Genomic DNA, 21,748 nt, shown 5'->3' with positions numbered 1-21,748 from the left:
AGCCCAGAGCATGTTTTTACAGCATCTTCCTGCATGAGCCCAATCAAGTTTTTCAACTCACATAGATATGTATGCCCAGTGACACACACAAACATGCACACACAAGTTGCTTGAAACTTCCAGGCAGTTTAATCCACAGATTGAGAAGTCCTGCTTTCCATGGTCAGAGCACAAAGAAATAATTTGTCTATCAGAATGCCACAATTTAATCAGGCAGCAGTCTTATACACCATCCTTTCCCAATGTGATGCTCTCCAGATGTGGTGGACCAGCTCCCATTGTTCCCCATCTTGCATTGTTAAAGGATAGATGACTAAGCATTCTGGGAGCTGGAGTCCAGCACATCAGAAGAATGGTCAGGTTGAGCAAGCTTGTTGCCATGCATACTTATCTGAGAGTAAGTCTCACTGAAGTCAAAGGCACTTGCCAAATCTTCACAACTGCACAATTGGTTAAAACATTGCTCTTGTGCAATTTTGCAAAAAAAAAAAAAAGGGAAAATGATCAATGATCAATGTCCTATAATTTATGCCTCAACTTGTGAAAACCCCTCCCCAAACAAATAGAGATTGGCTTTCAACATGTTAATTCTATAAAAACACTTGATTTATTTGTCAAAATTTGGGTACTGTCCATCATACTCTGAGTCAGATATATAATAGAAACATAGAAACATAGAAGACTGACGGCAGAAAAAGACCTCATGGTCCATCTAGTCTGCCCTAATACTATTTCCTGTATTTTATCTTACAATGGATATATGTGTATCCCAGGCATGTTTAAATTCGGTTACTGTGGATTTACCAACCACGTCTGCTGGAAGTTTGTTCCAAGGATCTACTACTCTTTCAGTAAAATAATATTTTCTCATGTTGCCTTTGATCTTTCCCCCAACTAACTTCAGATTGTGTCCCCTTGTTCCTGTGTTCACTTTCCTAATAAAAACACTTCCCTCCTGAACCCTATTTAACCCTTTAACATATTTAAATCTTTCGATCATGTCCCCCCTTTTCCTTCTGTCTTCCAGACTATACAGATTGAGTTCATTTAGTCTTGCCTGATACGTTTTATACTTAAGACCTTCCACCATTCTTGTAGCCCGTCTTTGGACCCGTTCAATTTTGTCAATATCTTTTTGTAGGTGAGGTCTCCAGAACTGAACACAGTACTCCAAATGTGGTCTCACCAGCGCTCTGTATAAGGGGATCACAATCTCCCTCTTCCTGCTTGTTATACCTCTAGCTATGCAGCCAAGCATCCTACTTGCCTTTCCTACCGCCTGACCACACTGCTCACCCATTTTGAGACTGTCAGAAATCACTACCCCTAAATCCTTCTCTTCTGAAGTTTTTGCTAACACAGAACTGCCAATGCAATACTCAGATTGAGGATTCCTTTTCCCCAAGTGCATTATTTTACATTTGGAAACATTAAACTGCAGTTTCCATTGCTTTGACCATTTATCTAGTAAAGCTAAATCGTTTACCATATTACAGACCCCTCCAGGAATATCAACCCTATTGCACACTTTAGAGTCATCGGCAAATAGGCAAACCTTCCCTACCAGACCTTCCCCTATGTCACTCAGAAACATATTAAAAAGAATAGGACCCAGAACAGACCCTTGTGGCACACCGCTTGTAACCTGTCTCTGCTCAGAATACTCGCCATTAACAATAACTCTCTGATGTCTATGCTTCAGCCAGCTTGAAATCCACTGAACTATCCAAGGATTAAGTCCAATCTTCACTAATTTATCCATCAGCTCTTTATGTGGAACCGTATCAAAGGCTTTGCTGAAGTCCAGATAGGCAATATCCACGGCACCACCTTGATCCAACACCTTTGTGACATAGTCAAAGAAATCAATGAGATTAGTCTGACATGATTTGCCTTCAGTAAAGCCATGCTGATTTGGGTCCAATAAGTTATTGTTTTTTAGGTGCTGATTTATCCTCTTTTTGAGTAGAGTCTCCATCATTTTAACTACAACTGATGTCAAGCTAACTGGCCTGTAGTTACCAGCTTCTTCTCTACTGCCCTTCTTGTGGATAGGCACAACACTGGCCATTCTCCAATCCTCAGGAACATCTCCTGTTAACAGGGATTGGTTAAACAAATCAGTCAGGGGGGTAGCAATGTTACATATTGGCCTGCGTATTCCTTATCTGGTTATCTTAATGCTGGGGGAAATCAACCCTGCTGACATCAAATTGTCGCTGTGTGATATATTGTGACTTTTTTCCCCTTCGCTAAACCAGGGGTGGGTGTGGCCAGTGTGTGACACATCTAGCCCACAGGCCGCGAGTTTGACACCCCTGTCTTAGTGCATAGTCATAGCAGAGATGTCCCATTAATTGTTTCGCTTATTGTCACACTAAGCAAATAATAATAATAATAATAATAATAATAATAATAATAATAATAATAATAATAACAGCAGCAGCAGCAGCAGCAGCAACTACTACAACAACAGAGTTGGAAGGGACCTTGAAGGTCTTCTAGTCCAACCCCCTGTTTAGCCAGGAAACCCTATACAACTTCAGACAAATGGTGTTAACTTTCCTAAATCTCAAAATGTTTAGGAGGAGGAGAAGGTAGTTCTGAATATCACTTTAACAGATAAGGCTAGCTGAAGGCTCCCTAGAAGTTCAGCCTTTCCTGGTACAATAAACAAAGTAGATTTAAAGCCAGCTTATATGTTGATGAGATACATCACCTTCAGCACTTTTCCATGCATTTACCTCTCAGACCCTATAGAAAGAGCTGATCCCTCTTTTCCTACTTCATTGTCTAGCTACATATATAAACAACCTTTGCTAGCTTAGTGCCATCCAGACGGGTTGAGACAGGGTAGGCGATGTTGGCTCTTCTATGACTTGTGGACTTCAACTTCCAGAATTCCTGAGCCAATCATGCTAGCTCAGGAATTCTGGGAGTTAAAGTAAGTGCACATGTCATAGAAGAGCCAGCTTTGCCTACCCCTGGATTGAGAGAGTAGTTCCCAGCATTCTCAGTGTATCAGTTCCAGTCTATGGAAATTTGGAGAGTTATGGGTCTAACCCAGCAATTGATTACTCCTGGTTTGGACTGGTTCTTAGAACCGGGAGCACCGAAGTCAGAAGGCTCCACCCACCCAACCGAGAAGTGTCACATGCACACAAGCACACACGTGAACCAGTGGAAAAATTGTTTACAAGCCACTACTGGTCTAATCCATATGAAAAGAGCAAGGTTGGGGGGAGCTGACATAGAGACTGACCATTAGTCATTATAGAGCACTGCAAACCAATACAACTAGATACAAGAACAGTTTTTTCCCCAAACACCATCACTCTGCTAAACAAATCTGTCAAACTATTCACTAAAGCTGCATTACTATTACTATTAGTTTTTGTCATTGTTTCTAGCACCCATCTCCTCCCACTTATGACTGTATGACTGTAGCTTGTTGCTTGTATCCTTATGATTTGTATTAATATTGATTGTTTCCTGATTGCTTATTTAATCCCTATGGCAATCATTAAGTGCTGTACCTCCTGATTCGTGACAAATGTATATTTTCTTTTATGTACACTGAGAGCATATAGACCAAATACAAATTCCTTGTGTGCCCAATCACACTTGGCTAATAAAGAATTCTATTCTATTCTATTCTATTCTATCCTATCCTATTCCAGACAGAGAGCAGAGCTATCACCATTACCTGTAATCCTGCATTGCAACTTAGTATAATCAAGAGTCCCAATACAATGTTTCCAGCCCTATGGAATTCAACTTTGCAACATAGACACAGAGATTTCCCTTTGCAAATAGACAATATTTACAAGCCATTATATAACCTGAAATTCTCAGTTTAGCTTAGTTTTCTTAGTGCCTGAATCGCTAAAGCAAACCTGAGACAGTGAGGGAAGCAGAAGTAGCAATGAAAGCCACACTCTCTTTATTAAGAGAAGTTTCAGTAAAGTTAACACCCTGAGAAACAGGAGGAGGCACTGTTTCCTTGGATGGAGAACCGGGCTTTGCTCCAAAGGTGCTTGCAGGTAAGAATGGAGTGGTGTGTGAAGGTGTCAATGAAAAGTCAGGAGCTGTTTTTCCTATGGAGGGCAGATAAAGAATGGGGGAAAAAATCAGGATTATTGTACACAGATTTTTTTAAAAACATCCCTACAAATTGATTTGCTTCACTCAAAAATGTATGAAACACAGTACATGTAGTCCTCGATTTACAGTAGTTTGTTTAATGACTGTTCAGAATGACAATGGCCCTAAATAAAGTGAATTACGGCTGTTTTTCACAGTTATGATCTTTGCTGCATTCCCATGATCAAAATTCGGATGTGATCACCTTTTGAGACCTTCTGACAATGGGGAAACCAGATTCACTTAACAATAAGTTGTTAACTTATTTACTACGGTAATTTATTTAACAGTGGTGGCAAAAATAGTGGTGGCAAAAAATATAATGTGAAGGGGGGACTCACTTAATAAATATCTCACTAAACAACAGAAAATTTGGGCTCCATTGTGGCTGTAAGTCAAGGACTACCTGTAATGACCTGAGACCATTCCTCAGAGGCTTTATAATTAAACATTGCAAAAACACAGGTCTACTCACCCATTCTTCATTTTATTACTCTAATATCACTTTTATCCTTAAATTTAGCAATTCTGCCCATATTAAAGGCAGTTTAACATTTATTTTTTAAAAAATATTTTTATTTCAAATATATACATTAAATACAATTATACTTTAGAAGAATACAACACTGATTTCCTGAAAGGTTTATTGTACCTGCAATGTGCATTTTAGCACTTTTGACCCTTCTAATTGTTATTATTTTTGAAAAACTTCCTGGAAGTTGCAGCATATTAAATATATTAAATTAAAATAAGACGAGCTTCACTGATTAGAGAGTCATGAAAATCTCTCCAAAAGATAGTAAAAACAATTAGGACATAATTAACGGAGGTAAAATTTTCAGCATTTGTCCCTTGGAAAGAAACTGGTTAATCATATGTCAGAGGGAAAGGACACTGTACATTTATATCATTCAGCAATCACATTTATGAATGCAGTTTACAAAACCAGTTTTTTTTTAAAAAGATACAAACAGAGCATAATCACACGTCTCAGTCAGGGGTGAAATGCTACCGGTTCAGCACAGTTTGGGTGTACCAGTAGTGGCGGCTGCCAGTAGTTTATAGAACAGGTGGTGGCAGCAGCGCGAGTCTCCACCCACCCACCTGGACATCGACATTTTCCTTTTTTTTAACTCTCTGTCCATGCGCAAAGCTTTCTGTGCATTCACAGAGTGTGAAAATGTGCATGCGAAACTGGCGCACACTCAAAGTGCTCACTTCCGAACTGATAGGGAAGATAAGTAGATTTCACCGCTGATCTCAGTTGCTCCTACAGTGTGTTCAGGCAATTTTGATGAAATCATTTTAACCCTGCTGTTCTGTTTAAAAAACCTCACTAATCTTCTGTTGCGGGTCTATTTGACCCAGACGGAAAATTGTTCATTTTAGGTACTTATATTTGGTCTTTTTGAAAGCTTTTTTCACTTGGAAACTAGTTTAAACATTTCTGCACACAATGAAATGAAAATTGAACTGTAAATATTGATGCTTATTGGTTTATTTTGCTCATAAAAGGACCCCCACGCTAATACTCAAATAGGCTTATACTCAAAAAAATTTAAAGTGAAAATGGTTGCAAGCAGCCGGGGGGGGGGGGGCTTATTTCTGATTTTTAAAACCAATAAGCATCTTTTTTTTTCAGTTCAGTTTTCATATCATTGTGTGCAGAAATGTTCGGACCACCTTCCAGTGAAAAACGTTTTCAAATTGACCAATTGATTTTCGGTCTGGGTCAGGGTGACCCGGGAACAGAATTTTAGGGACTTTTTTTCAGCCAGAAAGAAGCCCCCCCAAAAAAATTCTCATAGAGAGAACCCCTGAAATGATGCAAAGTCATGAAATTTCAAGTTTCAGATATGCAGGGAAAATTTTTTACAGGGTCTCAAACTTTGATTTTGGGTTTCACAGATCCGAACAGAACACCAGGGTTAAGAAAATCTTATCCAGACTGAGACATTCTTCTAACAGCTTGCAAGATATGAAAGATATCAAATGATAAGCTACCACACTCTCCATTGGACAAGGTCTCTGCTGCTGTGCCTTGCCATTATTCTCTCTCCCCCCCCCCCACTCCCCAAAAAACAATTGTTAATTATTTTCTTTTCTCTGGGTGGGTCTTCTGGGGCTCACATGCATGCACACTCGCAAATACCTACACTCTTGTGTATAAGTATATGTGAGTGTACATTTGTGTACACACATATACACCAAGGCATCTGCAACAAACTAGTTTAAATAGATAAGAACACTTGAGATGACATAAGATGGAAAAATGTATTTCAGAGACAGGACAGAAAACCACGCATTTCCCATTTTTTGCCTTCCTACTTTGGCAATGGGGCAACTGGGTAGATAAGCCCATAAGTATTACAACAGAATTAAATTAACAACACCAGGGAACACAAGGAAAAGCCAAACTAAACCAATATTTCCCAAAAATGTGGAGAGACAAATGTAATGTTACATTGAAGGTTAGTGCCATTTTTTTTTCTTTTTACAACCTTGTAATCTCTTGCATCAAGGTGGAGTCGGGGCAACTGAATGGAGCCAAGTGTTTAATGGCCAGATGCCTTTCCTGACGCTTATATGGAGTTCACAGCAAATATTTTCTCTTTGCAACCTTGATAAAAAAAAACATCTGCTTCTGCCTAGGATCGAAATCTCAGCCTCCTGATTGTGAGACAAGCATCTTAACCTCTAGCTCACCATGCAAGTTCAAAGGTTAGTACCGATGAATAATGTTGTGAAATTAATTATATAAGGATAGAATGCAAACCTCTTCTTGTTTTGGTCACTTTGATCACTTGGTCACATAGCAACTTAATTCCAAAGCTGTAATGATACATCTCCATCCCATTGCCCTCATTTCTTAGCAAGGTTCTGCTCCTGATTCATTGTTGATGAATGGCTATTGTGGCATAAGATCATATATCTCATGAAAAGATTTCACAAAAACAAATTAAATACATGTATTGCTTACCATTTGTTACTTTCATAACAGGTGTTGTTCGTGGTGGTGTTGATTGGCCTAAGAAGGAAGAAAAATGAGACGTGAATACATTGTAGTTATGGGGGGGGGAAATTGTCCAGATATTTTAGAAAAATGCTTCAAAGGACAAAATGTATTTATTTTTAATTGGAAATCTGTACTTGCCACATGGTTAAATGCAACCGAAGAGTAGCATTTCCCAGTATTCTGTATTGGCCAAACTTAATGTAATTCAATCAAATGTAATTCAACTGATGTAGTCTGTATAATCCACATTATTACATGATGATGTGACATGCAGGAGGACATTGTAGCTTTCATACAACAAGGGCACACCTTCCTTCAAGCTCTTGGAGGGAGACATAGTTGCTTATATGGCATGCCCTCACACCAGAGATGTTGTTTAATTCTAACATAAGCAGACCTCAATCTAACTTTTGTGGATTTTCTGGGAACCAGGCAGGGTTGGGCTGCTAGCCGGAATGCCTAATTGGGTTCGCCTCCGCAGCTCTGGAAGTACCATGAGCTCAAGCGGAATTATGCTTCTGCGCCCGTGCAGGTAGCAAAATTGTTCATGGAGATGCAGGTGCACCCGTATTCCAGTGAGGGGTTTTTTGCCTCTGCGTATGCGCCAGAACCTCACCAGAACACGGGTGCACCTGCATCTCCATGCGCAACTTTGCTCCTGCACAGGCGCAGAAGTATAATTCCACTTGGATTCACAGTACCTCCAAAGTCACAGAGGCGAGCCCAATTAGGCGTTCCGGCTAGCAGCCCACCCCTGGGATCAGGTCCAGCTCTGTCCTTACATTTTAAAAATATTAACATAGGTTTATTGATTTGAAATAAAAGGTGCCCACCTCATCCAGCATAAGCAGTTTTGAAAATTTCATGATTTTCAGATGCCAGTTTGTGTCTAAGAAATATTTTAAATGATTGATAATTCCCTCCTCACCTCTTACGTAATGATGTACAATATTTGATTTGTATCCTGTTTGTTTGTTTGTTTTAAAGATGGGAGCTAACAAAAATTAAAGTACACAATAATGTAAGTAAAATGGAATGCTACACTGAATTAACAACCTAGCAAAAGAGAACCCACACTGGTCCAGACTCAAGATTCACTTGAGGGTTCCTGGGGGAAAACAAGTCCCTTACTTAGGACTTCTTATCTTAAGTTTAGGAAAGTCACTGTCAGTCCTGTCAAGTTCTTTGACATTGTCATATTGCTAGAATGGAATGAGATGAGATGACTGTCACAGGACAGCTTTAAATAACGCCAACACTGTATTACCTAAAAACAGCATTCTGGAATCTGGAGAGAGTAATGTGTCATTTATAATTTTTCTGGAACTCACAGTTATAGCCTCTTTGAGCACTTTCCAAATTTTCACACCTCACGCTAACAGCCTCTTTGAGCAGGCCATCAGATTCCAGATTAGAAAATGGTAATTAAATCAACCCTTTTTAGCTTCTTGAATGTAGAGAAGGAAAAATATGTGAATATATAGATACTCACACTAAGGTACATCCGTTGTACACACAACCGATATACACAAGTTACCTACAGAAACTGCTATGCTCATTGTAATATAGTCTTCAACTTACGACTGGTGAGTTAGCAATCGTTTGAAGCTATGACAGACCCCGAAAAATCGACTAATGACCTGGATTCAAAGTTCCAGTGTCTACCCCCCTCTGGGGTCACATGACCATATTTTGGATGTTCACCAATGGGCCCCCATTTACAGCCATTTTCAGGGCCCTGCAATCTTGTGACTGTGATTTATGGCATTTTTGATGGAAATGGATGTTAACTTCCAATTACCAGCAAAAACTGTCCCAAAGTAAATAATGGATTTACTTAACAACCACTGTATTCACTCAATGACCACTGCGAAAGAGGTCTGATTACATGGCTTTACAACCATGATGGCTTACAACTGAAATCGTAATTACAGTCTTAAACTGAGGATCACCTGTATATCATGATTTGCTTCATTAGATCACAATAAAGCATACGTCACAAGCTAAAAACCACAGTGACTGGGCTTGTGCCAGAGGTGGGTTTCAGCAGGTTCTGACCAGCTCTGGAGAACCGCTACTGGAAAATTTGAGTAGTTCAGAGAGCAGAAGTTTTAAGTGCTTCAGAGAACTGGTAAATATTATCTCTGACCGGTCGTGCCGCCATCTATTTTCTGCCTCTTGAGTCCTAGCTGATAAGTAGGAAATGGAGATTTTGTGGTAATCTTCCTGTGCGGTGGGAATGGAGTGGTGGTTGGGATGGAAATTTTACAGTATCCCTCCCCGGTCTCACCCACCAAGCCCACCAAGCCACACCCACAGAACTGATACTTAATCAGTTGATAGCCCAATCAATTGCTTACAGAGATAGTGACAGATACAAAATAAAGTAGCCTCATAGAAAGATGGATGTAGAGAAAGAATACAGGTGATGCCTTTGTGTGTTGAGTATATATGTCCACGTGCATATAATAAAATTTAGATAGTTTTGTGCTGGCATAGAAAGTTTATTAATATTTATATACCATTTTTCAGCTGTGAAAGGTACAGTAATTAGAGGACAATCATCAGGTTATTCTTTTTGCTATCTTTGCTTTCTCTTAAGTTTTTAAAAATCATTTAAGAAGAAATCAGTAGATGGCACCATAACATAACAAACTCTAACAAATTCTATGAGGTAGGATCAGTTTCACTATAACAAGGTAGCTATGAGTCACCCAGGCAGTTGATGAGGAGAGTTGCTTTTAAAAGGCAAAGATGTAAAAACCCTATGGCTGTGATCACATCTAGCTAGTTATTTATATTTTAAACAGTCTACAGGGTTTTAGGGAAGCTTATATGATTGGAACTTCAACATAAATATGATATTTGTAAAAATGCTAACTTTTGGCATGTTTTGACAACCCCCCCTCCCCCCCGGTCTACTGATATTAGATTATCTAGGGTCCATTGGATTTTTTAAAAATACATTATCTTAGAAACCTCAGACTTCCCCTATAAGTAGACACAACAGATTTGGCCTACAAAAAAAACACACCAAGTGACCAACAGCAAAATTTTGCCATCTAATTTTTCTAGCCTAGTGTGGTATGCCTTCAACCTTTCTTAAATAGAAAAAATATGGCAGTCAGTAACATGTCTTGAAATGAAGGATGATATAAAGCAGGGGTCTCAAACTCAATTTAATTGAGGGCCACATCAGAGTTGTGTTTGACCTCAGGGGAGCCGGAGGCCGGGGACAGGGTGGGCATGGCCAGCTCAATGTCACTCATTTCAGCAGTGCCTGTGGTGGCCTGACCCCTTTGCCAGAGAAAACAGGCATGTGGCTCGTTCGAGCTCCATTTTCACTGCAGGAGGCTGTGGCAGCCAAAAACAGAGCTCAGGAGCCCATTTTCGCTGGCAGAAGCATTATGGGCCTGTCCTTCGCTGTTTCCAGAGGAGCCCCATGGCCATATCTAAGAACCCTGCAGGCTCCTGGGCCCCCTGATCTAATCAGACTCTGTAGTATCATCCCCTAACCCCCCCAAAAAACTTTACCCTTAGACTATCCATTGTTGACCTCTCCTAAGAGGTCAGTAAGGGGAATACATAAGTGCATCAGAGGGCCTTCCATCCCCTGTCCTAATGCTTCCCTTTTATTAGTATCATGTATATATCATGTTATATCTTTGTATACCACCAACATGTACTTGACAAAACAAATAAATAAAATAAATAAAAAATAAAATAAAACAAACAAATAATAGCCAGAAAATAACCTTTCTGCAGTTTACAGAAGCAAATCCCCCCAAACTGGAAGGTGTTTCAAAGTTTTAAAATGTAGATAAAATGAATTTCAAGGAGCGGGGGAAGGATTATTATCAATGTATCAATCTGTACGATGGTATGTGATTGAACCTAGTTTCCAACAACCAAATCTATTATAAAATGAGCCTCTTATGTAAGCTTATTGAGAAGTAAGCGCTTCTCTGGTTATATCCAAATGAGTCTATACAGTACGACAGCTATTCCCAGCTCAATGCCACAGATGTCCAAACTGAAGTCTGTTTTTCTAGGCTGGTCAGACAGAAAACATGGCAAGGTGAACTAATTCTAATTCATGGTAAAGCTATATTAAGAGAATCACGTTAGTCTGAAAGTGCAATTCTCCTTCCATCTTTTTTATAGTCTGAGAAGCTAAGGAGGGCCTCTTTTGAATTTCTCATCCTATCAAGTATCCAGTTGCCAGCTATGCTGTCTCTTACCTAATCACTCCCCAGGCAGCATTGCAGCAGAGGTTGAATAACAACGCGGACACAGAGCTGGATTTAAAACTGGGTCATTTTTATTAATTAAATTAAAATTAATTTAATTCAACCTAACATGGACCCGCAGAGGTCAACTGAAATACTTCCAGGGTGGAAATTATGTCATAAAAACTTCCGGGGCAACATAGGGCGTAGCTCCATGCTGATCCAGGTGAAGGGGCCCGCCCTCACCTGTATCCCAGCCATGCCATGCATGTGGGAGGTCTCGTCGTCCAATCCCTGAAAGTGAATTGGAATGGGTGAGACCCACAGGCAGGTTCTCCCCAATTGCTCAGGTCGATTTAAAAGGCACCATGAGCCCTTGGAGAGAGTCTGCCAATCATCCCCAAAGATGCCTAACGGAGAACACGCAGTTTCTAAACACCTCCCAATTTCCACCCCTAACCTGCCGACCAGAGGTAAGCCAATTAGAACTAATTGGGGAGCGAAGCACCCCCTAACCAGACATCCCGCACCACAGTGTGGAATAGGCAAAAAAACAGTTGCAGAAAATACCGAGACCGCCAAAAATTCCTATTCGGCCCCCTAAGGGCGACCCCAGTAGCACACCGAAAGATAGGGATGGCGGGCGGGTGTTCACCTGCTCATTGTCAGGGGTGAAAAGGAGGCCCCGAGCGAGATCCTGGCCATTCAAAATGGCGGCAGAGGCCGAGGGCCGCATTTCCCTGGCCCTGCCGCAAATCCTGGCCGGCGTTAAGTTGCCGGCTGGGCCTTTCTTGGCCCATTCTCTCAAGATCTTTCTCACTTACCATTACAATATATGAACGGAAATGGCTAAAAGATGGATAGAACTGGTATAAAAAACTCAGTTAAACACTGTAGTTTTGCATTTTGCTTTAAAAGAAGACCGTAATCCAACTGCTAGATTCAAAGGCTAGCCTTGCACAAGCAGTTGGCAATCGAATGAATGCAGCCACTGGAAAGAAATCACTGGGTGCCATCATGTCATGGAATGGTCCAGGGAATTCAAACAGTGTTCTTACATCACAAGGCGACAAAAAGTAGGTTTGGCTTGGTCAGGAGAATCAATGAATATTGTAACTGCTGTGCAAATAATGGCTTATATTTATAACATACCGTACGTTGCTAGAAAGCTCATTCAACTAACACGGTTCTTCAATTAACCTGCGAAGCGCAACTGATATTTAAAAGAAGCCTGGAAAGCCTTTACCCACCAGCAGCAAAAGCTGTAAAACAGGGATGTCAAACTCATGTCATCATGGCAGCATCAGTTACCTTCCCCCTTCACTAAACTGAGGGGGGGGCGGGGCCAGGATGTATCCAGCCTGCAGGCTACAAGTTTCACACCCCTGCTATAAAAGAAGGGCCATGTGGAGCTGTAATGGGGATATGTTGAAAATAAAAACAGCTTTGCTAAATATGTGAGGGTGAGATCAGGTTTTGCTTAGCGGAAGCTAGATATAATCTGAATTGTATGTCAAACAACAGATCACACCTTATCTACAAGGACATGAGTTCAAGCTTATTGATCTTAAAAAATAAAGCCTTTTTCTACACTTTCTCCATCGGCAAGACAATCCCATTTCCCTTCTTCTTGCTCCATTATTTTAACAGGACAGTGTTAAAAAGTCAAGAAAGCAACCCATGATTGTATGATTCAGGCTTTGCCTATTTTTAATGTATCACTATACTGTATCCTCACAGCTTACATCTTGCCTTTTAAAAAAACCCCATATCCTGGAAATCTCTGAAAATGGGGGGAAAAAATCTTAGCAGTGCTCTAGTTGCTGGGGTGTGTGACTTTGGAGCAATATGCTCAACCAGCACCATCCTTTGATGCGGGGGCACATTATTATTATTATTATTATTATTATTATTATTATTATTATTATTATTATTATTAATTAGATTTGTTTGCCGCCCCTCTCCGGAGACTCAGGGTGGCTCACAACAACAATAAAACAATGTCCAACAAATCTAATAATTTAAAAACACTAAAAACCCCTTATTAAAAGCAAACATACACACAAACATACCATGCATAAACTGTTTAGGCCTAGGGGAGATGTCTCAATTCCCCCATGCCTGATGGCAGAGGTGGGTTTTAAGGAGTTTATGAAAGGCAAGGAGGGTGGGGGCAGTTCTAATCTCCGGGGGGTTCCAGAGGTTCGGGGCCGCCACAGAGAAGCCTCTTCCCTTGGGTCCTGCCAAAAGACATTGTTTAGTCGACAGGACCTGGAGAAAGCCAACTCTGTGGGACCTAACTGGTCGCTGGGATTCATGTGGCACATGCTGGGGGGCTGCAGGCGCATTGCATTTTGGCGGTTCGGGTGCACAAATGCACATTTGCATGTGCATGCGTATGCTTTGAGCACTCAGTCCAGAAAATATTAGCCATTACACTGCTATATATAAGCATATGTAACAAAGCCTTCACTGAAATATCAACAAAATTTTTAAAAACAGTTTAGATATTTCTACAAAGTTTATCAGGAATGAAACTCATCAGACATAATAAAGATAGAAGACATCAATGGTTGAAGTCAGCCTTCTTCTATTAACTGAACAAAGTTCTCACCCAACATATGGCTATGTGGCAAAGTTAAAGTAGTTCTGACCTACAGAATTGAAAGCTGGTGCCATTCGTAACTAGGGAAGTAAACCAAGTCTATTTCAGTTTCACCCAGGCTAATTGTTTTTAAAAAATTCCATATTTAGCTCAGCTTATTTTCAAGATGCTTCTCTTACTTGCATCATTAAAAAAAAAACACAAACATGATTTTGTAGGCTTTTGATGCAATTTTACTAATGTGCATATTTTTCTAAGCCATGTAATTAAGCTATAATCAAACCCTTTGCTGTAATATAAATATTCTACAGACATTCTTCCATAAAAAGAGGTACATTACAAAATCTAGAAAATTCAGATTTAAGCATATCACTCTCCTCCAGTTAAGGTGAACAATGGGGAAATAAAAAAGGAGTGCTAATCTGCACTGAAATGAAAACACAGTTGATTTCTAATCTTTAGTTTCAATTGACTGTGTGCAGCAAGTTCCCCATTATCTGATCTTCAACTAATTTAGAAAAAGTACAGCAAACAGGATACCTGCAGCAAATGAGTCCTTAGTTACACATGTGCGGTTTTGCTATGGGTATTTCTGGGTTTTTTTTCTTTTTCAGAAGCCTGTAGAAAAGGAAGGGGATGTGCAGCACATTGTGGTTTTAGAACACAAGCTTGTCTAAGTGGCGAAACAGTTTCCATAGCAGCAACAGGCTCAGAGTCTCAGCCCACTCGGAGTGCTAAACCACAACTTCTCCAGTGCAGTTGTCATATTTCCTGATTCTCACTCTTTGCTACAACTGGGCATTTCTAATGATGCTCAAAAATGGTGCATAGTTGTCTTAAAAAAAGAGTTGATCATCCAAATGAGATGGATGGTTTTATCAGGGAGGGAAGGAGGGAAAGGGAAGGAAGGGGGGGGGGAGGGGAGGGGAGGGAAGACCCTGCAGGGAAGGGGAGCCAAATAAATAAGAGTCATACAATACATTTTGCCCAGCCCAGACTTGCTCATGAAAATGTCAAAAATAATTGTTCATGGAGGTTGAACGCCTGGTGTTAAGGCGCTAAGTTCCTCTTCCAGTGTATATTTTGTAATGTGCAAGAATAAGTATAACTCACTCCAGATAGCTGAATTGAACCTCCAGTTATTACTGCACTGCCCTACCCTTGTAGATGTTTTGTATATTATTATGTGTATTGTGTGTACAATCCATGTAATAATATAATTATCTTTGTTATGTTCTCATCATATGTTAAATAAGTAAATAATGACTTCGGAGGAGTTCATTTATTGTACTGTCACCATTGTATTCAAAGAGGTGCTTTGCAGAGGAACAACTCATAATGAGAGCCAATAAACAACTTCTGCTCATGTTATAGATTCTGCTGTGTGTCTTCGTTGTTGGCAATTGCACAATCCAATCTTACATATCTAACGTGTACGAAAAGACTTGCCGCAAGGGAAACTGATTTCAGGGAAGGAAATCCAGGACAACAAATCACGCAGAGGCACAAAGGCAAGCTCCTCAACAAATTATATATTGTAGGATTAGACATATTTCACTGCAGAAAGCTATGACATATCAGCAATATTTTCATAGTATGTGTCTGAATATAGAGATACCAAATTACCTGGTTAAGGTATGAAGCCAACTTAGAAGCGTAATTTGAAAAATAAGGAAGAGAAGGAAGAATGGAGGGAAGTACAGACAGGGAAAGAATGGAGAAAATACAAATAAAGTGAGGGCAGGTAGAGTATTTGATTTGCATACAAATCATATTTAATCATATTAAATTTAATTCATATTTCATGCGAACTTACGTACTGTGGGCTCCCCAAGCCAATATGAAAACACAAGCACAATAACTTAAAAGTATTTCTTCCCTAAATACAGACAATCCTCAACTTACAATAGTTCATTTAGTGACGGATCAAACGGCACTGAAAAAAATGACTTAGGACCATTTTTCACAATTATGACCATTCCCACAGTTATGTGAATTATGTTCAGATGATTGACAACTGGTTCATATTTATGACAGTTGCAGTGTCCTGGGGCTATATGATCACCTTTTGCGACCTTCTGACAAGCAAAAGCAACCATGTTACTATTTTAAGAGCCGAGGTGGCACAGTGGTTAGAGGATAGTACTGCAGATTACTTCAGCTGACTGCTAACTGCAGTTCACCAATTCAAATCCCACCAGATTCAAGGTTGACTCGGCCTTCCATCCTTCCAAGATGGATAAAATGAGGACCCAGATTGTAAATGTAAATGTCTAATCATCTTCACCTCTATAACTGTCTGGTTTGGTTATGCAACCCAATAAGACTGACATAGACTTTGGAGGATAATCTGAACTGCAAAAAAAATAATTATTGCCAACCTGCCTTCCACTGAGGACCTGTACACTGTACAAATCAAAAAGAAGTTGGTGAAAATATTTACTGACCCCTCGTATCCTGGACATAAATTGTTTCAACTCCTACCCTTAAAACGATACTATAGAGCGCTGCACATCAAGACAACTAGACACAAGAACAGTTTTTTCCTAAACGCCATCACTCTACCAAACAAATAATTCCCTCACCATTGTAAAGCTATTTACTAAAGGTGCATTACTATTGCCATTAGTCTTCTTATCGTTTCTATTACCCATCTCGTCCCACTTATGACTGTATGATTGTAATTTGTTGCTTGTTTATTTATGATTTATATTAATATTGATTGGTTATTGATTGTTTATTTGTACCCTATGGCAATCATTAAGTGTTGTACCTCATGATTCTTGACAAAAGTATCTTTCTTTTATGTACACTGAGAGCATATGCACCAAAGACGAATTCCTCGTGTGTCCAATCACTTTATTGCTCCAAGAAAGAATTGACCAATAAATAATTCTATCCTATTCTATTAGAGAGGGCTGTAATAGCACTATGAAATAGTATATAAGTCTAAGTGCTGTTGCTATTAAGAACTGCAGTGATTCACTTAACAAATGTGACAAGAAAAGTTTTTAAATGGGGCAAAAGTCACATAACAAATACCTTACTTAGCAACATAAATATGAGACTCAATTGTGGTCATAAGTTGAGGACTACCTGCATTATGACAATCAGACATCAAAACAAACTTAGGTGTGTTGAGGTGGGAAATGTACACCGAGAGGTATATTTGATAACCTTGTACAAATATATGGTGTCTTAGGTTATGTGTTACACAAAATGGATATAAGGGAGAGAAATGCACATTAAAAAAAATAGGACTTTTTGCTTGGAATAAAAAAAAACCCTCTAAGATAAAAGCAGAACAAATCATAAAAATAGAAAATTGAGAAACTGAAATAAATGCTATTGAAGAAATCCTTCCCTATGAGAAAGAAAGGCCATGGAATTTTCAACTAGAATTTTTTTGAATGACTATGCACTGATTAAAGTATTATGGTGCTAGAAGAAAAATCAGTCTGGGTTTATCATGACCTTTTTATTAGCTTCTTCTGGCAGGCAGAAATATGACGATATTAATCTAAAGCAATGAGTAAACTTACATTCTATTATATTTTCAAATGTCATCAATACATTAACAATCCCATAACACAAAAAAAGTTTTTTCAATCTTTTTTGCTGTCCTTTTGCATTCCTAGAAATCTATAATAAAGAAGAAAACCTTAAGAACTCATGACCACTTTGGAAACTTTTCACAAACTCTATTTATTTTCCAGAACATATGTCCAGTATTTACACTCTGGTTATGAGAACTATAGCATTGATAGTGTTCTCAAGCATTATACAATCCACATAAAATTATGTGTATAATTGTGTAAAGTATTGATAAGACTATGTACAATATCACCAATTTTTAGAATTCTAATACGACATTTCAGTGACCTTATATGATATTGGCAAGCCTCATAAAATACCACATTAGATAACAAAATTACAATTTTGTAATCTTATGAGGTTTCTGCCACTCAAAAAAATATATTATTTGAGGCTTACCCACTGCATACAAAATTGCATGATTGTCCCTGAAGCCAAAAATAAGTTTACTAGTTACTGACTTAGTGTATGTCCATACTGAACTATAACAATAACATATAAAACTATAGTTGACTGAAGAACTAATTGCATAAATTAGTTCCAGTTCCAATATAAGCATAGGGCAGTAATGGGAGCTTTTTCTTACTACAATATGCTGAAACCTGATTTATGAATTTAATTTTCATTTTAGTTTATTGGATCTTGGACTTCTTTTTTCATTCAAAGTCCTGTGCATAAATTAGTCTTAATGAAAAAATAAGATTTCTCAGTGCATTTAAGACTTCAACCAAAGGCATCTGAAGCCATTTTAAAGAATTCAGGTTCATTTCTTCAGGATAAATTTCCTTCACTGGAATTTTAAAATGTAAGATATGATCCATTGAAAAACTTTTAAACAAGCTGATATTTAAATGAGTCTTAACCCAATTTCAGTACATTTATGGACATTCTTCTCATTAGGAGTTAGTAAAATTCCTGCCACAGGTAAGCTGTGGTATATTAAAGTGAGCTGCTAGGGAACAAAAATGGTCAACTGGGGACAATATTAAGTACCTTGTGACTCCTTATATTGATATAATATATCTCTTATTCAGGGAGAAGACTCCACTGTGAAGGAGAATTTAAGATTAAAGGATGTAGGTTGTGGTTTTGAATATCTGCATACTGTATTCCATGGCAGTAATAATTTCCCATATTCCCCAAAATCAGTAAGAAGGCCCCAGATGGATATCTAATATTGTCAATAATGAATGACAATCACTTCCAGTTATTATTTAAAAAAAATGTCTTGGTTTTGAAGATAGATGGACTAAGAAGATAAAATGAATACCATGTTATTCATTCATTCATTTCATCAAGCATGTATTAGATAACAGAGATAATTATAAACATGATTATGAATACAAGAAATGGATACAAATAAAAGGGACTATTAGGACAGGGACGGTAGGCATGCTGGTGTGCTTATGCTTGCCCCTTAAATATCTCTTAGGAATGGGGTGAGGTCAACAGTAGACAGTCCAAGGTTAAAGCTTGGGGGTTTATTTTATTTATTTATTTATTTATTTAATTGGATTTGTATGCCGCCCCTCTCCGAGAATTTGGGGCGTCTCACAGCATATATAAAAAAAGAACAGTAATATAATCCAATTAGTACTACAATATTAAAAACAATTAGAATGAGAAAATTAACCTAAAAATTAACTTATTAACCAAGCATTCAGCAATCATACTTAAGATATTCACTGGTCAGGGGAAGATCTAAGAGTCCCAAGCCTGGCGGCAAAGATGAGTTTTTAAGCTCTTTCGGAAGGCAAGGAGGGAGGGGGAAGTGCGAATCTCTGGGGGGAGTTGATTCCAGAGGGCCGGGGCTCCCACAGAGAAGGCTCTTCCCCTAGGTCCCGCCAACCGACCTTGCTTGGTCTACAGGACCCTAAGGAGGCCAACTCTGTGGGACCTCACTGGTCGCTGGGATTTGTTTGTGGAAGAAACTGCAGAGTCAGGTAGTATATTCTAGACACTAACGTTCGCTTAATGCCTCTGAGAATTGCCAGGGACAGCATCTTTTTATGCATACCTTGCTATGCAGTAGTTCAGGATATCTGAAGAAGAAAGGACGTGGCAGGGTAATTTTTTCTAGGTCAGAGTGTGAGTAGCTTAGGCAACTTTTTTATAGGGATGCAGAACTTACAAGGATGGCCTTGTGTAGGAGATTTTCCATTTGATACTGCTCTGATATGGGAAGACATTTACTCAGGCCTATGCAACAAGTAGTCTGAAGTTATGTCCTCCATCAGACAAAACAGAGAAAGATATAAGTATTTTCTTCTTCTATTCTGAAAATCCTGGTGACATCAAAGGATAAATTCTTTTTCAGAATGATTGGAACCTTAAATATTTGTGGTGTGTATTCCAACATGTTTATGTGTATGCATCTTTTCCAGAGCCTGCCCAAAATATTTTGCTTTGGGGCTGAAGAACAAAATGTAATCCCCAACCCCAACAAACAATTTTTGTTCCTGCTGGTTTTTCCTAGCATTTGTGGCCTAAGCTGGGCTGGTGCTAAAAGCAACATAAATAAGCTACTTCATGTACCCTGATTTTTTTAAAAAATATTTTCTTTAACATATAGTAAGGGGATAACAATGGCCCAAGGTAACAATGTGATTGACATCATTTAATCATTGTATGTTCCAAACATATAGGTATGTAGCCATGCGAGCCATCATGGGCCTACCGAGGTATACCCATGTATCACCATCACTCTATGAGCTGCATTGGCTACCGATTGGTCTTTGAATGCAATTTAAAGTGTTGGTTATTACCTATAAATCCCTACATGGCTTAGGACCAGACTACTTACAGGACCGTGTTCTACCTCACACATCCCAGCAGCTGGTTAGATCCCAAGGGTTGGTCTTCTTCAGATCCCATCAGCCAGGCAGTGTCATCTGATGGGGCCTAGGGGAAGGATCTTCTCTGTGGCAGCACCAGTTCTTTGGAACCAGGTCCCTCCAGAGATCCATACTGCCCCCACCTTCTTGGCTTTCCAAAAGGTTTTAAAAACACACCTCTGCTGGCCATTGAGAATCGACATTCTGCTCTGGCTGATTGGATGAGAGTTTGATTGTGATTGGATGAATTGGGTTGTATGGTTTTAACTGTCAGGGGTTTTAGATTATATTTTATCTTTGGGTTTCTCACATTTTGTATATTGCATCTGTTTTCACCTTGTAAGCTGCCCTGAGCCCACTGGAAAAGGGCAGCCTAGAAATCCAAACAAACAAACAAACAAACAAACAAACAAACAAACAAACAAACAAATGATAAATAAATAAATAAATAAATGGATGGATGAATGGATGAATGGATGAATGGATGAATGGATGAATGGATGAATGGATGAATGGATGAATGGATGAATGGATGAATGGATGAATGGATGAATGGATGAATGGATGAATGGATGAATGGATGAATGGATATTTAGGATGAATAAAAAAGGAGGAAGGAACAAATGGCTTCCCATAAACAACTCTGGAAAGAAAGTAACTTGTGCTCTAATTTCAACTGCAAAATAAAATAGCACTTCATACATTTTAAAAACCGTTTTAAAAATATTTTATTTTGAAGTACACATTGATCGTAATTTATAATTTAAGATAATTTTTATGACGTTGTGAGTCACTTGACAGTAAGATCAGTGGCATGTCCATTTGAGAAATAAATAATATAAATAAATCATTTAAGCTTTTCCTTTCCCAATATAGTTTGGATCCTTGATTTTGCATGGTTATGGGTCTTTCCTTTCCCTTCCCTTCCCTTCCCAAGATAATAGAAATGTGGTGGTTTTCATTTTGAGTGAAAACATTCAGAATACTACTGTTCCCTGGCAGTACAGCAAAGTACTTTACAGCATCATTCCTCAGCCTTTTATAGTTCTAGAAAAATTCTGGATTAAGTATAGCAACCATGAAGTTCTCTGAATCATGGTAAGTATTATATTGCAGCAAGTCTTGTACAAAAACTTTGTTTCTCAATAAATCGTCCTTCAGAATCCTGCTCCTTCTCTCTGTGTTATTCACTGGAGCCTTCTTTCTATTTCTGTATCTTAAATCCAGCTAACATGGCTTTCCAGAAGTGATGGTTTCTTAAGAGGTAGCTCATGCTTTTCACCTGCCCTGACCTCAATTTCTTATTATAGTACCTTCAATCCCACTG

The 21,748-nt window shown here is 38.9% G+C and overlaps 1 protein-coding gene across 2 annotated transcripts in view; it reads right to left on the bottom strand.

Moving 5' to 3' along the window:
* PTPRC (protein tyrosine phosphatase receptor type C) overlaps positions 1-21,748 on the bottom strand; it is a 107,260-nt gene that overhangs the window by 49,695 nt on the left and 35,817 nt on the right. For both annotated transcript variants that reach the window (XM_070746388.1, XM_070746390.1), the window contains exon 3: positions 7,124-7,171. In XM_070746388.1, coding sequence (XP_070602489.1) covers positions 7,124-7,171 — 48 coding nt within the window. The remainder of the gene's footprint in view (positions 1-7,123; positions 7,172-21,748) is intronic.

This window comes from Erythrolamprus reginae, chromosome 3 (genome assembly GCF_031021105.1).
Source record: "Erythrolamprus reginae isolate rEryReg1 chromosome 3, rEryReg1.hap1, whole genome shotgun sequence".
NCBI classification, from domain to species: domain Eukaryota; kingdom Metazoa; phylum Chordata; class Lepidosauria; order Squamata; family Dipsadidae; genus Erythrolamprus; species Erythrolamprus reginae.
This window is presented reverse-complemented; position numbering and strand designations above follow the sequence as displayed.